The sequence below is a fragment of the Halyomorpha halys genome, unplaced genomic scaffold, assembly GCF_000696795.3.
Source record: "Halyomorpha halys isolate HHAL.00 unplaced genomic scaffold, Hhal_1.1 Scaffold560.1, whole genome shotgun sequence".
Lineage (NCBI taxonomy): Eukaryota > Metazoa > Arthropoda > Insecta > Hemiptera > Pentatomidae > Halyomorpha > Halyomorpha halys.
In genome coordinates this window covers 614,718-639,393 of record NW_027105487.1, presented here as the reverse complement: position 1 = coordinate 639,393, position 24,676 = coordinate 614,718, and the positions used below count along the sequence as shown (strand labels likewise).

The 24,676-nt window shown below is 29.1% G+C and overlaps 1 protein-coding gene across 4 annotated transcripts in view; it reads right to left on the bottom strand.

Annotated features, from left to right (window-relative positions):
• Positions 1–12,020: 12,020 nt before the first annotated feature.
• Positions 12,021–24,676, bottom strand: part of Wnt10 (Wnt oncogene analog 10) — a 59,286-nt gene continuing 46,630 nt past the window's right edge. For all 4 annotated transcript variants that reach the window (XM_067051563.1, XM_014426216.2, XM_014426214.2 and 1 more), the window contains exon 4: positions 12,021–13,858. In XM_067051563.1, the coding sequence (XP_066907664.1) occupies positions 13,370–13,858 (489 nt within the window). In that variant the 3' untranslated portion in view covers positions 12,021–13,369. The remainder of the gene's footprint in view (positions 13,859–24,676) is intronic.

The following is a 24,676-nucleotide window of genomic DNA, read 5'->3' as shown; positions in this document are numbered from 1 at the left end:
CCTTCATATTTGAAAAAATATATTAAATTTTTAAAGTGCATTGAAACGAAAGATGATAATAACAAAACTAGATAATTAGTTTTATTTTATCTAAAGGTGTATAACTTTTTATAAAATATAAATGTAAATAACTTTATTTTATTTTCTAGCCATGTTTTATTTTTACTAATTTAGTTCACTATGATACATCGGTTGGTTTGCTGTGTACTCTATTAGATTTATAATTTTTTTTTTTTTGGGGGGGGAGGATTTCGACATATTTTCATTAAAATGTCTTCTGTTTGTTTTATAATTTATTTAATTTTTGTACAAAAGGCAGCTATCAAGTCCTGATGAAGCCCTGCAAAGTGGGGCAAAACGTTGGCAAATAAATAGCTGCTAACTATTTTTTGTTCCTTTTGACCGTACCCCCGACCATCTCCTTCATATTTTCTTTCTTTTGTATAGTATTTTAACGACTTATAAATCAGAATTATGTACTTTGTCCGGATGGTGTTCAACTAATGTCTTTATGGTGTCTTTATTATAAATAGGATAATTTATTAGTTTTAAAATCAGTATGTTGATAAATTCTGTTTTTTATATATTATCCACTACCCTCATAATAAATTCCTGGACAGTTCAGACAATTAATTTGTTAAAGCGCTCCTCCAATTTCGTTTTTTAGTTTTTAGTCTCATGTAATTGAATAAATTACTAAGTATATTTATAGTCTTATATCCGACTTTATATCCTGGGATGATTGTAACAAATAATTATATATATGAAAAAATATTTTATTAATATGATTACTGTGAAGAGGAATATGTTTAAAAATGATAACGTAATGTTGATTTCAATCATGAATAAATAACTTATTTACTTGTGCGAATTAAATAGCAATGTTTTTTTTATTACAGCCCCATTAATGAATGTAGGGTAACTTTATATTCATATAAGAAAAAAAACTTTGTTCCTCGATTTTTCACTCACAGTTGACGTTTTAGACACCTATGAACAGATTTGGTACCGTGCCTGCCTGTACTCAGATATGTTTTGGGGGTATAGTCGATCAGTTTTTGTTAAAATTTTCATGGTTGTACGGTTCAGTATTAAGTTGGTCACATATCGACTGCTTTCGCTTATTTTCTAAATAAGCATGTTCCAAACAAGCCTCGTCTCAAGATAATCAATTATATAATTTTTCCCCAAAAATGACAATGGGACAATAAAAATAAGGTTTTTGTATAAATGAAGAAAAAAAGATGAGAAAAATTTTATTTATGCATGAAAGAAAAAAAAAAAATAAACTACTCAATGAAAAAAATCTTTTTAGATTTATTATAGCCAGGAACGTGCTTTTTTCAATAAATAAATAAAGGAAAATCATATCTTCCGCAAAACATAAAAACTATGAAAGAAAAAAGAGTAACTAATGAAAACTATTCCATGACAAAATTTCTCTAAAAAATTCGAATGTGAATTAAAAAATATATGGCTTATTGGAATAATTGTACAAAATATTTGTAGATTGTCATTATTAGTTTGTAGTCTATTGTATTGTTAGGTTTATCCTAGAATGTTAACACACTAGTGATCACTGAACTGAAGTCCTTATAAGATGAGGCATCGCTGGGACGTACAAATAAACATGAATGCGTCATATACCACTGGATGCTGTCTGCGCCACTTAACATATGCTTTTGAACATCTTATGGCAACATTGTATCCATCGCTTTGAGTTTTTTTTTTTTTTTATTGATTTTCGTTATCGAGTTTCTTAATTATTTGTTTACAGTCATTGTAAAAAGTTATAGGCATCATATACTACGAATATTCTCTTCTATAAGAATTCCTAGTTGCTTCTATAGAGTTTTAAAATTCAGTCAAATTTATAACAAATACAAAACAAACAAATGGACGGCTACTGTTCAAAAGAGTGTTGTTACAGCCCATTGATTTTTGCGAATAATAGTATGATAGTGATGAACCTTCTAGGGTTAAAATTTGATTTTCTGGTTGATTTGTGACCTCTAACTATGTAAAATATTCTATAAAAGTAGATAAATGTGGTTGGGTCTTCTTTGTATTTTGCATATTTTACAAAATGATGCTGAAATAAACGAAAATATCTGATGCCATCCATTTCGAAGGGTCAGTAGATGCTATAGGATGAAAACGTTCGAAATATTAAGAATACAGTTTATAGAATTAAAGATATCGAACGGAGGTGGGATGTTGGAAACACTGTTCCAAGTCTCTCCACAATTTATGTTCCATGCCTCTCCACAATTCCCTTTCTATAAAAAAAAATGACAAATGATGACAGTAATGACAAAATTAAGTAATTGTGCTAATCACTTGTTGATAATTACATTACCATATTAAAAGACACCTTAAACTATCACGAGGAGAGGCAAGTGAAATCCCTTTTAAACTTTGGCTAATATTCCTTATTTTCCTATATTCCTAATAGCCACAGTTTCGATAAAGAGACAAAAGGTTGTACCAATAAGTGGGAAATTGTAGTATTTATCTGGTACAATCTGGCCTCAATGAGTGATGACAATGTGATACTGACAATTTTGAGTTAGCTCAATTCTTTACTGCCCCACATTTTCCATTTTCATAACCCTCTATAATTACACAATGTGGCGTGTTTACTATATAACAACCATTGTAACTAACCAATCTAGTGTTGGAAGGAGTGTTACACAATTTGACAACGCTCTGCTGGTTTAGCCACCCTAACAAAATCGGCTTTTCAAACCTTATCATCCTGCTACCTCAAGTAAGGTTAGACCTTTAAATATTCCTTCTTCCAGTTATAGGTAATATCAGTGAAGTAGACACTTTTACCAAGCACTGAGAGAGGTTGCTGAGTATTTGGTGGAAAAATATGGAAAGAAAAAGATACGGCAGAGTCGTAATATTCAAATTGATTTGTTTAAAATATACACTATCTTAAGTTTATTTTTTGAAATAAAAAAGTAAAGAATAGGATAGGTAATTCATTCTGTGCTAGAATTAAAAAAACTCGGTCGATATTGATAGGACTTCTGGATGTGTTTGATATTGATATTTGATAGGATCCAGAACAATATTTTTATTTTCTTTTATTAAATAATCCATGTATTTTTATTAGTATTCCATGATTTATCAATAGTTTACATGGTGATACTTTCATGATTTTTTCCGTGCCAACATGGTTTTATTTAATTTAATTTGGGTTGTTTTGATAACCTATGGTAAGCAAAAACTGATAAGGTAAGAATTTATTTAAATATATATATTTATTTTAATAATATGTTAGTACCTGAGAACAAAAGATCCTTTCTAAGGATTCCCATTCTGAACCTGTTTATTTTCCAACGTAATGGTTATACAACATTGTCAATGAATTGATTATAACAAACACCTCTGTGTTCGTAAAAAATATAAAAGTAATTATAACTGTACATTATATGGAGTTATAAATATAATAAAAAAAAAAAAAAAGAAGGAAGATGGAATACATACGTGTATGTTTTTAAAAAATTAATTTTGAAAAATATTTTATAAATTTAAGATATTATATATTCTGATCTAAAAAATTAATTATTGTTTCTTTTAAACTTAAATAAGATTAAAATTGTATGATTTGATTACGAAATTTAAAAATATAAAATAAGAAAACCATTTTTTTTATTACTGAAAAACATTTATAAAAAAAAAAAAAATTACTGTGGCTAGTTTTTTGACTGTACATAAATTAGAAGTTGATCAGGGCTCAAGAGATGGTCAGGGATCAAGAAAAAGAAAAATAGTTTAAAATTGTTTGTTTTTTCAAGACCATAGTCCTAACATCTTAAAAAAATATATATATTAGTAATAAAAAATATTAAATGACCTATTACTAAAATTAGGCAATGTTGATCTATTTAAATAAATTTCAAGAATAATATAGAATTTTATACTAGTATTCAAATTAATTGAATATTTTGAAAAAAAAAAATTATTTTAGTGCATTGCTAAATATTTAATTATAATTATACATATTAATCATGCTAATTATTGACAAAGAATCGTACTTTTGTTTTATCTATTTTTCAGAACGTCATTTATAGATTTATTTAGACCACAGATGCCGTAAGCTGTTCTCACAATATGTGTAAATAATTAATAAAATGCTATTTGAGACTGTCTGAGGTAGCTAATTGGAAAAAATTAACCAGTCTGCTTACAGCAAAACAAAATAAATTTTCTACCAAAAATATCACGTTTAATTTATAATCGTCATTTTAAACGACCTTTTCGAAAACTATTCAGAATTATCAAATTACTCTCTAAATCAAAGTGGAAGTAAATAAGGAAAAAAAGGATAACGATTATGTAAAGGAATTTAAAATGCATCCTCAATGATTATGTTACATTTTTTTCTTGTTTACGTTAAATTTAAACCCTGTTTCGTGCAACCGTGTGAAACATTAATTCGCTTGAGGGGTCTTTAATGTTGAAATTACGAAGATGAGAGACCATTAGTAGGGCAGTAAGAATGAAATACAAGCCATTAAAGCCGTAATAGGTATTTCATGCTTTGAAACAGACGAATGGCTTTGAGATCTCGTTCTTTGGGTACCCTTTCCCCTCGGGCCGGTCAGAATTCTCCATCCCAATCTTTTTCTGCTCCAGTCTCTGCAAACCTTTCAGGAGCTATTCGTACTGTTCTGGTCGTATCGAGATAAATTTTTCTGAGGAAATATATATCAATTTTTATTATTATTTATTTATTTATTATGTTTACTTTTATGGACCATCGGCGTGGTGTGACATATTACACTTAATTGAAAAAACAAATGGAGCCTTTATTAATAAAATATAATTGATGACTGCATCCTCATTATGGAGACACCATCTCGAAGATCTTAATCTTATACATCTTAATGTAATTCTAGTGATTTTTAGTTGAAAAGAGGTGAGGTCGGTGAACTCAATAAGCTCTGTCCTGACCACTTTATATCCGGCGCTTGTTGAAAGATATACAAAAAATATAATTTCAAGTCACAGTTTAGAAAACAATCAAACTGCAAGGCATTTAATTACTTAACCCACCATAAGAAAAGAAATAGAAAATCATCTATAAATGAAGTTATTATAACAATATTTAAATTAAAATAAAAAATACGCAAAAGCAATGAAATATTTTAACAATTATCAAATGGTCTAAAAATCATATAAAAAACCCTAAGGATTACTTTTAATAATTGATTATAATAATTAATATTATTTAACTATACTTATTAATTAATATCATATTCATAAAATTGTAATTTGGGTATATATGTTTACGTAGATGCGTGTCATACCTGGATTTCATTCCTATGACAAAAAAACTGGCAGTATGCTGCTAGAAGAGCAAGCAGTAAGCTGGACAAGGAACTATCAGTAGGCTGCACGAAGACAAGTTTCACTGGTGGCAGACAAGAGCACTTTACAGATGATGACAGACGGCTTGTGGGTACTGAAAGATGTTCTCATTTGTGCGGTTTCAATGGGGAACTTTGATTTGTAATAATGGTCATGTCTAAAGTGACATGACAACTTCGTCGCCAACCAACTTGTATTGTTCTGTATCTTGGTTGTTGATATATCATGTTGAAAATAATATTGAGGCATGTCAAACTTATTTGATCTGTTTCAAAAAGGGATATTCACAAGGTCGGCGAACAACTTGAGCCTTGATTAATCGAAAACTGTTTTTTGTTTTGGGAGCAAAGTTCTGGTTCATAGTGATATTTTTTAGTTCCAAGCCATTGTGATGGTACGAAATAATGTAAGTATTATTGAAAAAAAAACAATTGTGGAGTGTGGACCTGTTTATTGTAAGCCGTTTACACTAGCAATATATCTCTAAGTCATGTTAAAAATTCAGAGAGTTAATCAATCATTCATTTGACTTTTCCTAGAAGGCACTTGCCAACTGTGTGAAACATTTGACATGCCCACTGATAGGTTTTATTTTATATTTTGTTGTGCTCTCACATACCTACTCGACAAATTCGAAACTTCTTATTCTTGGTATTTTGTTGTACCCTGTGGACAAAGCAGTTTCGCTTCATATTTTGCTGATTATTTATCATCATTTTCAATGATACAGTAGGAAACAAAAAGAAATTTTAGCCTAAAAGAAAGTTTGAACTGTAATCCCTTTCAAGAAAATTCTTTATTTTTAATACCTATGTATTTTTTGAAACCTTGCTAATTTGATCCTAAATTATTTTAAAAAGAAAACTACGAAACAAAATTAATATTTAATTTAAATTATATTATATTTAAAAAATAAATTAACGATTAATTTCAGAATTACAAACTGATATTTTATGTACTTTTGGCGAGTCCAGATTAAAAAAAAATATTAATATTAATTTTTGGACCTGAAAAAAGAAACAAACTAGGGAATCAGGATGGAGTGGTGGCATTCGTTTGGTACTCAACCCTATTTGTTAAGTATGGGCATTTTAATATGCATTTCTGTCTCACGAATCGAACCCCTGGTATGTTAAGAGAATGTACTGGCATGTTTCAAGCTTCTAGCTGCAGACGGGAATACTTACTGGAAGAATATAGGAATAATATAAGAAAGAATAAAAGAATACTTACTGTCAGGAACATCTAGACCAACATGTAGATAGTGTAATGTACAACTGTTAATCACACACTGACTGAATGCAGGCATTTGATAGACACCGGATTTCATATTGCAACTTTATTAAAGGACAATGGCCCTCTGGAAATATTTGATTACCTTAAGAAAACAAGTATGCAAGTGTTACGGCGGGGAGGGGTTCAAAAGGAACCTTTACTAGCCTAACCGTGAAAAGTAGTGAAAAGAAAAGAACTGCCGAATTTTGTAATTATTACATTTTAAAATAAATGAACATAATAAAGGAAAACAAAGAAAATATACAAACTAGGAAAAAAAATTACAAAGCAAACTTAAAACTATTACTAAAATTAAATAAAGGTTGAACAAGAGCAAAAAAAAATTTTTTTAGCACTGTGGGTGATTGATGGGGCCCCTAGGTTATGTCCTGGTGAAGGTAGTTTTGAAAAGACGTATATCAGCCCCTTGTCGTCTTGGTAGATGAGCCGACGTGATCCGCCCGCCGTGGCTAAAATGATTAAGCTGGCGAAGATGGCCACAATGCTGGGCAACTACGACTGCATAGTGAGGAGACGATGGCGACGATATGTGCGCGCAACAATAGAGAGTAGTTGCTTGGTTTTTTGACGTTATAAAAATCATATGTTCATGTAATCGATTTATGGACCATATTTTGGCTCCAACAGTACGAGTATATATAACTAATTTGATTTATTTGTATCTTTATCACATTAGTAAATGCCACTTAGTGTTATCGAATAATTTATTTATTTTTTCAATTTTATTTTATATATATTTTTTAATATCAACTATAGCTATAAAATTAGCTTATATATTCTATTATATATATAGGACTATTATAGTATTCTATTATATAATGATATTAGAAATGTTCCCGAGAAGCCAGTCACGCACAGGCATAAAGTACCATCCCTGTAGATTGCCTTATATTAAAAAAATCCTCTAGTTGAAGTACTTTTAGAACAATAGATTTTTAATCCCTATTTTGTGGTTTGGGGGAAACAGATTGTTAGCGCGAATTTCAAATAAATAGAAAAAATCCTCTATTTTGCAAATGATGTTCAACCACCCAAAAAATTATGTAGTTTTTGACAATATCAGTTGATGTTTTCTTCTTAATAGCCTTTGTTCAGTCATTTTGATTTATTATTAATTGATTAGAATATAAATATATACTAAATCTCACAAATCATTTCATGATGGTTATAGAATAATTTTTTTCCAGATATCTAACATTTGATACGAGTTTGATGATTGTTTTCCTTTACCTCTAAATTGAAAATCCCAAGACCTCAATGTTAGGAAATATGATTAATGACGCCGGTAATGAAGTATAGACCGGATCTCGAGACCCGTAACGATACTCCCATCGTTGTTACAGTTAGCCAGATTAGTTCCTCCTCCATGATTATTCCACAGAAAAGTCTAAATTCAAGAGAATCGAACCTAAGAGAAAGGGGGAAAATAAATGAAACAATAATTACAGATTACAATTGATAGAGACAATAATTCAGTTCTTGCTTCTTAGATCCTGGATTGACTACAAAAGAGGTTCTAGAAGCTATAACTCTTTAGACCATGCTGTGTAGGAGTAGAAAGCTTAACAAGAACTACCAAATACAAAAATAACAGATTAGTTAAGACACTTACATGACTGTCGTTAAAGACTCAATGATTTGGTGGGTTTTCGTCCAGCCATGCAGGTATCCATAATCGCCATAAATGTAATCTCCAAATATGTAGGTGGTTGCCTTTTAACTTTTAATTAAGTTTCACGTTTTCACAAAATTTTTATTTAATTTCATTTAAAAAAATATTGAAACATGTAGTTTTTTACTAACTTTATTGGTTAGTAAATATGTACCTATACACTTGTACAAAGTTTTCTTACAGGTTAATATGTTTCCCAACAATAATTTTAGAATAATGAAAAATTTTGTGCAGTGAACATGCAACATTAATATAATTAATAGCATTAAGAAAATTACTTCTACGTAGGTTGGTATGCAAGCAAAGTTTTTTGTATAGATATGATCCGGAATATTTTTAAAATTTTAGTACTCATGACCTTGAAGAATTTCTTTTCCAAAAAGATTAGATTCGAAAGCGATTCGGTAGAGCTCGGTTACATTAAAATATATGTTTTTAATCACATATGCATTTGAAGACACCAACATTTCGTACGCACTAGAAATTATGACTTCATTCGAATGCATTTTTTTTTCATTTAATAGGATTTTTTTTTACTACATGATTATTAATACTTTCTACTAAAAAGATGTAAGAATGGATCAGTTTTTTTTAAATTTAATTTTATATATTTTTTGAAATTTTTTAATATCGATATTGAAGCCTGGTTGCCCACTCACCTATTTGGGCGTTTCTTATCATGAGTTTATCATAATTAAAAGATAATTTACTAATTATAAAAATTACATTTATATTTAATTGAATGAAATACAAGGTAATGTTAAAAACTTGTGATCTTACATTATGACTAAGTTGTTTGTTCTCCCTCCGTCACATCTACTAGCTTCGAGGATAGAGACAATAATTCAGTTCTTGCTTCTAAGATCCTGGATTGACTACAAAAGAGGTTCTAGAAGCTGAAGAAGAGTTCTACAACTCTTTAGACCATGCTGTGTAAGAGGAGTAGAAAGCTTAACAAGAACTACCAAATATAAAAATAACAGATTAGTTAATGCACTTACATGACTGTCGTAAAAGACTCAATGACTTGGTGTGTTTTCGTCCAGCCATGCAGCTATCCATAATCGCCATAAATGTTATCTCCAAATCATGTAGGGGATAGCCCAATAAAATGACTTTGAAATGATTTTATTTTCACATCGGTTTAGGTCCATCGGTTTACCCAGTCTATTATTTTTGAGGGGCTCAAGGCGCCTATAGGAACCATAAATGAATCAAGATTATTTTTATAACTGAAATTATAACCCCTAATAATAATTATAAGGCACAGCTAAGTATGAGCAAGCTCCAACACCCATCTTTAAATTGTGTGTCATGTGAAAGTCGCCTGTAGGTTGCTCTTGTAGATTTAGACACACAGGAGAAATGCTACTTGACTAAAGAGCGGATGGGTTGTATGTTTAAAGGGTTCTCGTTTTAAACTGGGCCTACAGAGGAGATTGAAACAAATAGCACTGGGATCAACTAGAATCTAAAGTTATTTTATTAATTAACACAGTTTTTTAGGGATTTAAACCATGTGGGTAATTTTCATAATCCTATAAATTTAAGAAAATTAGAACTGATTAAGCCCAACAACAACAAAATAAAATAAAACTAAATTTAGAAATTTCAATAATCCTAACAAAATAATCAAATTATATATCTTCATCTATTAGAAAGTATGGATATAATGTATAAATATCTAAATAAACTAAATAAAGATTTATAAAATGCGGTAATCACTAAATGTAGAAATTTTCAAAATTAGTTATAGTAAAGAAATTGGAATTTATTATGTACTGTTGAGAAATCTCGTTCTATAGACGGTTTTAACCACCCTCTCTCTTTCCTCCTTCCTCTATCATTCCCTCCCCCCTCTTCCTCTCCATTGCCTTACTCCCTCAAGATAATATTTATTTTTTTATCCTTAAATTTTAAATAAATTTATTAATCATAAGTTAATAATAAATTTTCTATTTATAAATTTTAATCATAACTAAGAAATGGACACGATGCTGAGGTAATACAGTACATTCAATATTTATTCGTCAATTTTCTATTGATCTAACTTAAAATAAATTATTCCTAATACTTAATTATATTATTTTTATTGATGTCAATTAGAAATGTATACAGGATAGATGCTTTACATTATTCGCAATACCAAGATAGAGCCTTCTGCCTAAGTAGAATCCTAAGTTCGTGTTCGCTTCACGTTTTTGCTACTTTGAGGTATACAGATTGTTTTTTTTAAATGGGTTTTCAAATATTATTGTTTTTAGGAATTTATATAAATTTTTTAACCGTCTGTTATTTTAGGATTTTTCTGATTTACAAGCTTTTGGTTGAGCTTAAGTATCTGTACCATTTTTTTTATTTAGCAAAGGGTTTGCATGATTACTAAACTGTGATATTGGATCATTCTGGTATTACTATCTTTTTAGATCGAGTAAAACCGTTATGATAAACAAGAATTTATTAATTATCCCCTCTCTTTCCAAATCGAATTCAAATGGTTGGAAATATTGGTTTTATTTCCCGATTTTATTCTGATTTATTATTTTATTTGTCCAGAACTTTCACCTTCTCTTTTGTTTTCAGTTTTTACATGATATAATATTAAAGAACGTTGATCTGTTGGCATCGTTTGTCACAACATAACACTCGCTAGTTTTTTTTTAACAAAAAAGTAATAAAAATTCATTTCAATTAAAAAAAATAGAAAGTATGTAGGTTACATACGTACTCATGAGAAAAATATTACGAAATATTCATAGGAAGCTTAAACATGTCAATTGAATAAATTTACATTTAGGAGTGTAGGGAAGGTTACAAATATTGTGATACATTTTATCGTTGACTGTGATAAATATTTTTAATTTAATATGAAAAATTGACTAATTAGAGTCATTTGTGAACTGCTATAAATGACCTGGGAAGAACAGCCTGAAGTAGTTCTTAAATGATTTGGTTTTAAAATTGTATTTACATTGTCCTTGAGGGTGGCCGAATGGGCCTAAATGTTGGACTTATAAAGAAAGTGGATAAATTTTATTTATTTAAACAATATTAAACAGTCTCAAGTAAGTGTTAAAATTATAAATAATGTCAATTAAAGTTATAAAATTGAATATGTGAATAAAAATCCCATGCCTACTTACTATAATAAATGATATCATTAACCTTATATTTTCAATAATGTATAAGATATTTTATTATTTGTGTTTTATTTATTTTTATTTTTTTATAAGTTACAAAAATAGCTTACTGGGATAAATATATCCTTTTATATTTGTATACGAAGGATTACATATATAAAAAAATAAACGTTGTTTTGTTTGATTTTGGGAATTATCAATAAATAATATATTCCTAGATTGAAATGACTCTACTTTCGAGGATCTACTGTTTTTATTTGGCTTGGTCACCCCAAAGTATCATCGGAAATATTTACTTCTTCATTAAACATTTATAGCAATGTTTTAATTAAAATTAATTTAACCTAATTAAAACTAGTAATATAAATGCAAATTGTGCATACACCATTAATATTTTTATTTTTTTTAGATTTAGATTTTTATACATTTAGATTAATGTTGGGAATTTATAATAAAAGGAAAAGAAAAAAATCTTAACACTGCTGATCGGGATTGTTAATTGTTTATTTTATCATTGCTTAAAAATATTCTAATTTGGCCACTAAAATTTACATGTATAATACATTTGGATAGGTATAAGGTAATTAATAGTAAATAATATTAACATATTTCCTATAATTATTGTATAAATAAATAAAGATTAACAAGGAACAACAACAGATTTCTCTAAAAATCTGGCTAATTGTACTCATTAGGTAATACTGTACATTCAAATTTTGTTGGTTCGTCACCAAAATTTTATAAATTCATAAATAAAATTTATAGTGTTAAATACATAAGTTATTAAATAATTAGCGACAGCCTAGGTTCATATACATGTCTGCGGTTTTCGTTGATAAGACTTAAATAGGTTGTTAAATAGGTAAAATTAGAGCTACATACCAGTTTGAAAAAAGTTTGTATCTTTATAGATACGTAAATAGATGATGTAACTATTAGAGTGAGGGACATCTACAAAATAGGATTAAATTACACTATTTAAATGAAACTATTGAAGGTATTTGAAAAATACACCCATCTTAATTATTAGGGATAATGTTTTTTAAGAGTTTCAAATATTAAAAAAAAGAATGATTTGATTTGGAAACCCTTATTAACTCGAATTTCAATTATTATTCATAATGGATTATAATTAATTTAGCATATATACATTATGAAGGTTAAGATGGTCCGGGAGCCGGTTAAAAAGGTCACAAAATAGTAAACAAACTGTTTATGGATAGCCTACGTTTTGACCCACATTAGAGGTCATTACCAGGGGTTATGTCTACGACTGAAAGGTAGTACACTAACTACTGAGTACTTTGTAACCAATTTCGACCGCCACCCGTTCTATCTTAGAAGTCATCGAAATACGTTAATAATTAAGGTATATTCTGTAATTTTATTTTTAAACAGAAGTCAAAATATTTTATTGAAAATTAATTATTCAATGTCTGGAATATTTAATATCCAACCCATGAGGTTATTGATGAATGAAAGTGTGTAATATTCATTCCAAAACAGCAAGTGACGAATATTTTAGTAATTGTCAGGTAAGTAACGACTGTTTGAGCTATATACAAAAATTAAGCCTTTGTCATGCTTCCTAATTTATATTAGTCTATTACATGCATTGGTTACGTATAAATATAAACACCTAACAGGTTGTAAGAAACATGAAAACCGTTGCTGTATTAATAGGAGATTTACAATAGTCCTTAATTGGATAGCAACACTACACTAAATGATAGGTGGTTCATTCACTAGTTTAGTCTTATAGTTAAAATAGTGCAAGGGCAATAATAAGTTTGGCTATATTTAGAACACTGATAGCATCAGTTAGAGCTAGAGCTACGTATTGATGTGTATAGTGTGCTTGGTTCTGTACATAGGACTACTTGCAGACAGTGATCCACTCATCGACTGTGCAGTTGCTGCAGGTGACATAGCAGCACCAATGGAACTTGCAGTTGCATCTGTCTACCAGGCGCCGCCTAATGATGTTATAACCTCGCCCGCAACACAGCGACGCACACCCGTCCACCCCCCGACCTCCCTTCTTGCAGATCCTCCCCGTGGTTCCACCTGCTTCCAGTCCTGGCACTGGTTCGCAGAAGCTAGGGGACTTTTCGTAATAGAGGAGGCTGCCTCGGAGGTCCCGTGGGCGTTTCCGCCGCTTTTTCTTCTTCTTCCTCCTCCTCCGGACCGCCAGACCTCCACCTCCTTTGTTAGATTCCTCCACCATTATCGCCTCCCTGAACCGCTCCTTTAGCGCAACTCCTATCGTCCGAAGGTCGGGTGCGGATCTCCAACAGGTACGAAGCTCACAGCTTCCCGATACACCATGGCACTTACATTTGACCTCCATTTTCTTTGCTACTGCCTGAAACAAGAAATTTTAATTTAGTTAAATTGAATATAAATGTGTAATTTTCACCGGTTGTATCTGTAGTAAGAAGTTGTAAAAAATAAGCATTTTAATATCCTCAATACTAATTTACCTTTTGCAGTAGAGTTAATTTTTGAGGTCCCCTTATCTCACTCAAAATGTAAAGGTGTATGTTTTACGTTATTTTATAATACTACGTTAGTTATTAACTGAAAAACTAAATATCGTCGTGTTAGTGGTGAAAGTGATATATTGTTATTATTTTGAATGAATGAATGAATGAAAAAATAATTTTATTTTAGGACATATGACAAACATTTAGACGCTTTCAGTAAGCAAAATGAAATTACATTAAGATATTAGTTTACCTAATGTTCATAATAGCAATAAATATATACCCATTTATATTGTTCACAATGATGTGGAGGACTGTTTATGTATTAAGTGAAGGTCTTGTTTAAAGGAGAAAAGGAATGAGGATTGGCGAATGGAGATGAGAAGAGAATTCCAGAAGGAGGTTGCACGTATGACGAAGGATTTGCTGAAGGAGGCGGTTCTATTTATTTTCAACCTAAGTTTGTAACATTTAGCATACACCCGGCTATAGGTTATAATTTATAATCTTATGATATAACATCTATCTATAACATTATGATATAATGTCTCTAATTCTACTTGATGAAAATCAAATATTCCAAGACATTAAGAAAAGAGAATCTATAATGTGTCAAACAGTATGGGAGACTATATAATGATCCATTTAATTCAATAATTTTACATGGGAAAGTAGAAGAAAAATTTTGATAGTGTATACACGAAAAAAATTCTTTATCTCCAATTCGAGAAGAGGCCCATGGCATTTGCTGTTTTGCTATCTACTATTTTCGCTCCTAGCCATTTGTTATTTTTACTTTCATAAGGAAATTCAATCCTTATTCAGTTATTAATAGACTTTTCCGTTTGTTTTGATAAAAATAGCTAAATCCGTCCTTTAAATATTTGATATTTAAGCATGATTAAATGTTTTACCTATTTTTTTCAAATCAAAAGCCTCCTTCCTAAAGGTGAAACCTAAATGGACTCCGTAACTCATATGTAATTTGCTATCCTTAACTAACATTTAATGGTCCAAATACTTATTAATCTGACATCGTATTTGAATAAAATCAAATCACTTATTTTGATACAAACGTTCAATAAAGAAATGTAGAAATTTTATATGATCTAATTTTTATTAATAATCCAAGCCTATTAAAAGTAATCACATTTATGGAAAATACAATATATATATTTGAATTTAAAAGTTTCCCCAATATAATTCAATACAAAACATATGATTCGAGAATGAGGCGTGTTAGATTAACCAGCCATTGGGATAGGACGTATATAAAAACTTCGTATCGGGGCAAGCAAACAAATAAACAAAAATGCTAGAAGTGCTATGAGAGGATGTTTGTTTGCTCTCAGTCTACCCATGAGACCATCTACTTTTGAACCCTTCATTTTTTTCTCTTGTTAGTGGTCCGAGCTTGGGAAGCGTTCCACCAATAAAATAATTTAAATTATTCAATAACAATATTTATACTGAGTGACACGAAGAAGAAAATGTAATTCAAATTAGTTCATAAAATGATAGTAACAATAATCCCTTAATTAATGTAAATGATTTAGTAAATTGGTTCAACTTTGTGCCAAGGGATTCTTGAAAGTTACCTTCTAGCGGCTGAATGTTGAGTTAAAAATAGGAACATTCTGGTAGATTTTAATTTATCTGAACTTTTTCTTATCATTCTTCCGCTAGAAGGCGTAAAGTGTGCCAAAGTTGCACCTTGACAAGGTTTTTTTTTTTGTTTTTTTTATGACCCCCTTCCTGATCATTTCAGTGTTATCTACAGGTAACCACCCTATTCTAACCATGTTGGTGAGTTAAGTTTTAATTTTGTGAGACGACCACAGAAATAAAAGTCGATCCCCTGGGCTGGATTCGAACACACGCCGCTGCACTCAAGAGCCTGTCAAAGTTGGCGCTTTAACCCTCATGGGCTAGGAACGGGCTCTTGATACAAAGCTGTTCCCATTTTAGGTTTTTTTTAAAAGATTAGATAAACGGTTTATTTTGATAAGTGTATGGAAATATACCGCTACATTCTACGAAGGGTCAGGGGTTCAATACATTGTAAGGAAGTGCAGTTTCTTGAATTACGATTTAGCGAGGAGGTGATTTGTTCGTGATCACGCACTACCATTAGGGCCCTGTTTCATAATAAAGTACAAACTAATACTATTAGTCTTGCAGATTTATCTTAATTCAATTACACAGAATTGTACAACAGTAACTTGTACTTTAGTATTTTTTAATTCCTGTAATATCACTAATAGTTATCCCTATCATGAAAAAAGTATTAGTAATTATTACCACACTAGTTTCTACACTTGTACTATGAACTAATACTATTAGCTTTCATTATGAAACAGGGCCCAGATTTTACGCCAATTAAGGGTACACATTTTATAGAGTTTGGGTATACTCCGGATTGATTGGTGTATATTTACATAAATTATTATTTTTATAGATATTAATGTAAATTTTAAAAAAAATCTGATAAAAACAAAAGCAACATTTTATAAAAAAAAAAGACAAAGATAGAAGACTCATTATGAAGCCCGTATAGAGAGCGAGCTAATGAGTTTAGCGTGAAGATACGCAGTGGTCCAATGGAGACGTCACTCACAGAATAAATATTGTGACCGCTTTCTGATTAATGTGTCTACTCTTCCTCAATCTGTTACACTCAATTTCTCCGCCTCAATGGCTTTCTATTTTTGTAGCCCTTTATTATTTTTTTTTTATATAATAAATGATGTTCATCCAACTATCGGTTCTATAAAACTAATAGCAGGTTTTCAATTGAATGGGAGCTACACTATAGAATGAAACGCTATCAATTTAGATATCAATTACGATATGTGTTTTGTAATTGTATCTAATACCAATTTTCATGCTTATCTGCATTTTAAAACATAATTCAACAATGATTCCATAGTAATTTAACAGTATTTATAATATAAGTTGGATGTAAATATTCAGCCAGTGTGTAGTAGTGAAAATGAATAAGTATTGTAAATATTGAAATATTTCAATTGAAGACGAAGTATTCTAGTTTGAATAAAAATCAAAAGGGCAATGTTACTGCTGAGAATATTGTTTATGCTATAGATAGAGGACGAGCCCTGAAACGTTGATTAAATATATATATATAAAGGGTTAAAGGGATGGATTTTTTTACAAAACTACCTAATGTTCATTAATGTTATATAAAAGTACGCTTTTAAGTAAGATAATATATTCATTATATATTATTGAATATACTGCTTAAATAATTATCACTATTATTACTAGTTACTTTATCATTTTATTTTACGTGTAAATAAAATATATTTTTTAAATGAAATTTTGAAGGTAAAAAAAAAAAGAATTGTATAAGAGTTATGCTAATGTGAAACAAACACGTTTAAAAAACAATACTAAAAAGCTTCAAATTATTATATTGTATTAAAAGAGATTAGCAGCTTAAAACAATATTTTATTTGTCATATGTAAACATTTTTTAATAAATAAAAGAAATATATGCATTTAGTTTATGTCTACTATTTGGAATCTCCTTATCCATACCCTCTCTTTAGACCTTTAAATATATCATTCAAGAATGTAATTCGAAACAGATTTGGAATAAATTAAGAACTGAGAAATCGATTGGATTGGTCAACTATCTGTAGTAATCGAGAGGCATTACGATACTAAAACAACTAACCTTTTAAAACAGCAGTATATTTTGAAGCCCACCTATTTAGTCTTCTACATCGCTTTCTAATATGTTATCTTACAGCACTCTATTTCTATATAAGTTTACTTTACCATTTGTGATAATATAATGGACACCCAACAAAAATATTTAAAAAAATGGAATAATATAAATAATTAATACAATATAATAAGAAGAGTAGTCAAGCATACAGGAAATAAATAATTTTTACATAAAATTATCTAAATAGTCAATCAATATGTAAAAGTAAGAAATTTAAGTTAAAATATTTAATGTTAATTTTGCCTAGTTTATATTTAATTTTGATCATCATCTAAGGTAAACTACTCCCATTAATCATTCTGTAACTTATTACAATATAATTCTTTACATTGAGTTTTACTCTCGCTGTATCTATATTCAATTGGTTTTTCTTTTCAATTCAACTATGAGAAGAAGTTTACTTGAGAAGTTTAAAAAGTCTACTTAAGAAGTTTACTTTTTTTAAGAAAAAAAAAAAAAGATTTACTTGGGGCAGTGAATTAAATAACTGCATTTTTTTGTTCAATGGGTTTTCATTTATTTTTTATTTTTATGTTGAATTTATGTGAAAACATTTTTGTACCTAGGCCATTGAGGTCCTTACATGTATTTGTTTATAATGCCTGCTCTAAAAAAAAAAGGACGTTATTCTTCTAATGAAAAAAAATTAATGACAATATTTTTTTGCAACAAATTAATTCAAATAAAAAGGTCATATCGTAGTGTCCTTTTAGAAAGGTTAGGGAGGTTATGTGTGAGTATTTCTGGATTTCTCCGCTCCTTTCATTTATTCATAAAATATAGATCATGAAGGGGTTTTATAATTACTGAGGAATAACATTGCTATAAATTATTTATTTTACCATTCTTACATTTTTTTTTACATTATATATTTTTCTTGTAACTTCTTGTTTGAGTCCATAATTCCCATTTTATGTTACGTATTTTTAAAACTTTCACCGTTTTTACTTATTTTTTATTTTCTTATTATTTTTTTTTTTTTACATATTTCCCTTTTTACTTGGTACTTTTTTTTTTATTAATTAAAAACACTTTTTTTTTTAAATTTAAAGAAGAAATGCATTGATAATAATTACTACACAGATAGTTTTAATTCGTTTCCGGAAAGCCTAATATAAAAATGTAGTGTTATGACAATTAATTTACATACTTATGTACATATTTTTACTTTTTTATCACATATAAATCTAATCCCTATTTATTAATAACGTCCAAACATTATAAAAAATTCAATTTCAGATAAAGGTGTGATGAAGATTTGATTACACCTACGATGTTTCGCCTAATGACATCCCATGAAGTTCTGGCCATTTTTTCTAATGGCGACTGGTCTATTTTAGGGACCCGTTTAATCAAAACGGCCAAGGTTCCTCCGCTCAATGACAGATGGCCCGTCTAGCGCCTCCTTGATTACCGATCTTGATGACTCCGTAAGTGTGAACTGGAATCTGCCAGTTTCCGGTGGCTGTCATCCCCATGGACCTTTGATGATGGTACCACTAATGGAGCTATAGTGGCGTAATCCTCTGACTCATTTCGTTTGGGTACATGGTCTGGATCCGTTTCCGGTCTCCTACCAGGTGCGGAACGAAACTGGGCATGTCCTGTGTAAGTCTGATTCATTCAACAAGACTGTCATTGCTATCGGTGCAATCCTAAATCGCATTCATACCAGGATTTCGATAAAAGGTGAATCAACGAAATTACTTCTTATTTTGTCCAACGCTAAAAATAGAATTTAAACTGTGTTTCTCAGTAACCTTTCTCAGAATATATTGTATACTATTCCTCAGGTTTCTTTATTTATTTTTTTATATATTACTCTTCAAAACAACAATAAACGTAGTACCATTTGCCGTGATTGAAACTGATAGCTAAGCAAATAGCTTGGGCTGCTAAAATAATAATGTAAGTCTGACAGGCACGAGGAAAAGCAATGTTCAGTATCATCGGTCCGAGGCTTGACTAATTTTCTAGGTGTAACTGAAGGAGATATCTTAAACTTTAATCGCTATTTACATTTAGTAAAAGATTTACGTATCCACTTGTAATTCCTATCTCGCCTTAGTCAATATTATTATTATTCTATTCTCCACAAATAATCTTAATAGTGCATTTGTTTTTTTTTGGTTATTATATTTTATCTAACTACATCAAAATTTCCAATCAAAATACAAGTGGGGTTATCTACAAGATAACACCCTCTTCTAACCATGGTGTGGGGGTGATCAAGTTTTCGTTTCAGGGGACCACCACAGAAATAAAAGTCGACCACCCATGCCGTATTCGAACCAGCATCGCTGCAGTTCCGAGGTTGTTAAAACGTATATCTCAACTCCAAAGGCTACAAGCGACCCTGGAAGGTCCGAATTAATATAATCAATATTATTTTATTACAATTTTCTTTATTATTACATGTTTTTTTATTACAGAATTTTTCTACACTTTATTTCCATACCTAATAAATAGATCTAGAGTTTTTATGAGATTAAGAAAAGCCAAATATGCACATAAATACATGTTTATTTTATCATAAATAAGTATTTGTTTGTTCATAAAAATGTGTTACATTCAACTTTAAGCCTGAAACTAAGGGAAATGACATACAACTTTTTATTTTTAAAAAAAAAAGGTTTCGAAAAGAAAAAAAACATTTAATTGTAATGATTGTTTTAATTCACTATCATATTTCTCATCAGTTAATTTTCAAGTGATATCACGATATGTATCAACATGTCAAGTTTTCAAAAATAAATCATCGACCATTGCAAAATAGATTTGTTTCGACCGAAAGATTGTTTCTCAACCACAGACGTGATAGGAACAATTATGGTACCTTAAAATAATAATACATCTAGAAATTAGCTCATAAGCTTTCATAACATTAAATGTTTATTATAGGTTTACCAGAGAATAATTGAGAATTATACGTGTTGAAATTCGTATCTATGATGTTTATTCTAATTTAAAAAAAAAAATGTTTTGATTGGAAAAACATGTTCCAAGTAAAAATAGGAATGTGCTCTAATAATATAATTATAAGAAAAACATGTAGAAACGGGTAAATATTTGAAAAATATTTAAAATTAAATTTATTTAAAATATCAATGTTTCGAGGAAGCATAATCCTGTATATGAGAGTTATAGAAAAAATCTCATTCTAATTATATATATATATATATATATATTAATATAGATTTTACAAAACAAGAAAATTATAATTATTCAATTGGTGTGCTAACAATGGGTAGTTTATTCACAAATAGATATCATATCGTACAATTCACATCACATTCACATTTATTCTATATTTAAATTCAGTTGGAAGTTTAAGAAATAAGGAAAAAGAAATGATTAATTCATCACTGTACTGAATGGTAGACATAAACTTCATGAATAATCATTCATTAACTATTTACTTCATGATATAAATTAACATTGAATCGAAAAATATATAATATTAATTTTGAAAGTAACAATTTACAGAAAAACATGTTATTTTATTTTATATTGATTTAATCTTGTTCTACAATTTTCATGGCAATTAATTTATTAAATACATAGTTTATTTTTACTAATGAAGTATAAATGTATGCAATACTTACATTTTGATGTTCTTCCTAAAGCTATTAAATTATTTGTACTGTAATATATTTAATATTAAAATACATATTACTACTAAAATGATTATTTTATTAATTACTTAAGTAAATATTTGTATGATAGATATTACATTTGTTTTACTGACTTCATAAATTAATAATCATGGTATTTTACTGCCACATTGACTTATCAGTAAAGTAAATCACATTATTTTTAGGCAAATATTTACTGCCTATTTTTGAAAGTATCATTCTTATTTTTATGCAGACATTTTAGGCCCATTAAAAAAACAAAAAACTTATTATTTAATTTTTCATTACTTCTATTTCTATTTAAGATCTCTTCTGCAATGAATTCATTAAATCAGTTAATTATTTATTTGATATAAGCAATAAGATGTTTGCATCAATAGGTTAATAGTAATGGAGTAAATCTCCATATGTAATAATTGTTTTGCTATACGTTCCCTAAAATTTAGTTCAATGTAATTGAAATTAGTATTAATCCATTTTGTAGATAACACATTTTATCAATTTATTAGTCAAACTATTTTATAATAAAATATTTGTATATAAATTAAATTTATAAATTAGTGAAGTAGATTATTTTTACAATTTTATACATATCCAGTATATATGTAATAAAAACATGTCATCAAAGATGATTGTTGTCTTTGTGAACTCAATTAACAATATAATAAAAATCTTTATTTCTCTCAATGAAGAGTTAAATTTGTGGTATCTAAAAAGACTATATAACTCAAATTGATACTTAAATGTCTGATAAACTATTGGACGATTTTGAAATGTATTAAAATCACAGATCTGAAACCTTACTCCATGTTGCCAGGGTGTCAAACGAAGCCCTTAGCATGCTCTGTCGGAAAAACAAGGTATTACAATCAGTTCACTTAAAGCATCAGATATCTTACTATGTTTTTATAGTAAAAAAAGGAAATATGGGAGAAAAAAAAGGAAGCTTTCTTTCCTGTTTTAGAACAAATATACTCAATGAAAAAATTAATTTATATCAAATTATTAGTAAGGCACAATGTTCTCTACTTTTTAAATGATGTATCATACTTAACATTATACTTTATTATATTTTATGATCAAATTACATGTTCGATTGATATAATTATTATGGTTTATAAGATTTTTTTTCTTTACCCAGATAGAATAACAATAAATCAAGGAATAGAAACACAAAAAACATTCATATTAAAAGAATATGTTTATCATAGATTAGTCGATATTTTTAAAAATGAGAATGCCAGAGTGAAATTTTTTTCTAAATACATTATAATTCATGGATATTTTATGCTAAAAAATAATTAGGAGTTAGAGAATAAATATTCATTTTTTAAAACCAAGTTTGCTATTTTTTATATTTTCTGGAAGTTAGTTTTTAATCATATAGTGAATGAAATGAACTAACTACGAGAACTTTTATTTACCTGTAATTGTTTGTTTTAAATAATTAAATGAATTCATGATATTATTTATAAACTGATAGAATGTTTGTAACAGATAAAAATATATATTTTATGCTAATATATTTTTAATTCAGGAAATAAATAATAACATCGTTCTAGATTTGTAAATATATTTTTTCTTAACGTTTCAGACCTTATTTAAGTTGTTTCCATCAGTAGTGTTTTGCTATTTCTAAAATTAACTACGTCGATCTTTCTTAAAATATATATTTGTTCTCATTTTCTTGTATATATAAACTACTTATGTATTAGATATTATCCCTTATTGATAATAGGGAACTCTGGTCCGGATTGCACCATAGACTCCCTCTTGACTAGGAACCCCACCTAAATACACTGTAATTTTTATTTTAATAGGTTATTCTAAAATTTAAAGTTTTAAACATCGCCCATAGTGAGTTATAATTACACTGCACTTATCAATTGTGTAATAATTATGAAATATTTATTTTTCAGCAACTATTAATTTAAAAAATATTGTAAAACATTGATTATTTAGTCATTTAAAGCCTTTAATAGAGAATAGACAGTAAACATACAATAAGAATCAGATTAAGTCTTAATACAATAGGAGACTTTAACGGTGGGTACAGTCACAGATTCAGCCCATTGTCAATTCAGTACTTTCTAAATGGTTAATTATTTTAAATTGTAATATTTCTAGTAACTGATTTCTTTTTTGTGGGTTTCTGAAAAAAAGAAATCATAATATTACTTTCGATTTTATAAATTGTTTTTTACCGACGTGCTAATAACTTTAAATGATAAATTGTAAACAAATAATTTGCCGTAGTTGCCTGGAGAACTGATCATTAATCTGCGCCAAGTATTGAGAAAAAAAAACTATTTGTTTCTTGGAATAAGTTAGGAAGATATAGATAAACTAAAATCACTTGTTTCTTTTTGTAAATATGGATATTACCAAACATTAATTCAACAATTCCGTGTACTTCATTAGAGTCGTGGGATTCGTTACCGTATATCTAATGTCTACATTCGTTTTTATTATTATAAGAATATTGGAACAGTAAATAATCATGATGTATAATCCTAAGTAAATGTTATGATTTTTTATTGCAAGCTAATAAAAACAAATTACAGCTACATACAAGAACCATAAAAAAGATAGCCAATGATAGGCAAGAAATGGAACATCATTATGGTTAAAGATGTTTTTTGAAGCAAATACGGAATGAAAGAGGCACACCTAAAAAATAGTTTTTGTAAGAGCAAACATCAAAAAAGGATAAGCTCTTTAAAGAAGCCCCCATGATGTTTTCTATAACGCATGTTTCAGGTAGAACATCTATTGTGTCCTATGTTTGGCTTAACATCTGAGAGCTGGCGGGGCTTTGGAATGATTTAAAGGGTGTAACCATTAAAATTTCTACGTTAAAAATTTTTAGCTCTGAAAGTGAGGTATATTAATTACTAAACCATAATTTTGGCGTCGTTCTACCTAATTATTGATGATGTGGGGAGCAGGGATCGAATTGAATGAATTGCTTTCAGAAACTCGATGTATTCATTATTTCACATCATGGATAAATGAATGTAGCAATAATTTTAGCCTTGGTCTTGGCTCCGGCCCAAAGCGGATTCTTAGATAACCAAAAATCAGGTCAAACGTCTAATTTGGTATAAAAAAGAAAATTAAGAGAAATAAAAGTAATTAAAAATGCCTCATCAGAGGACTTGAATGTTAAGGTTATCATTTATCATTCAACAACTTCCTTCTGAAAACTTAAGTGTAATGTGACGTCATTCATTGCAAAGCCCATGCAATAAGTGATCTCACTCATTCAATAACTGTTACTTTTTAATTAAAAATTCTAATATTTTTAATTA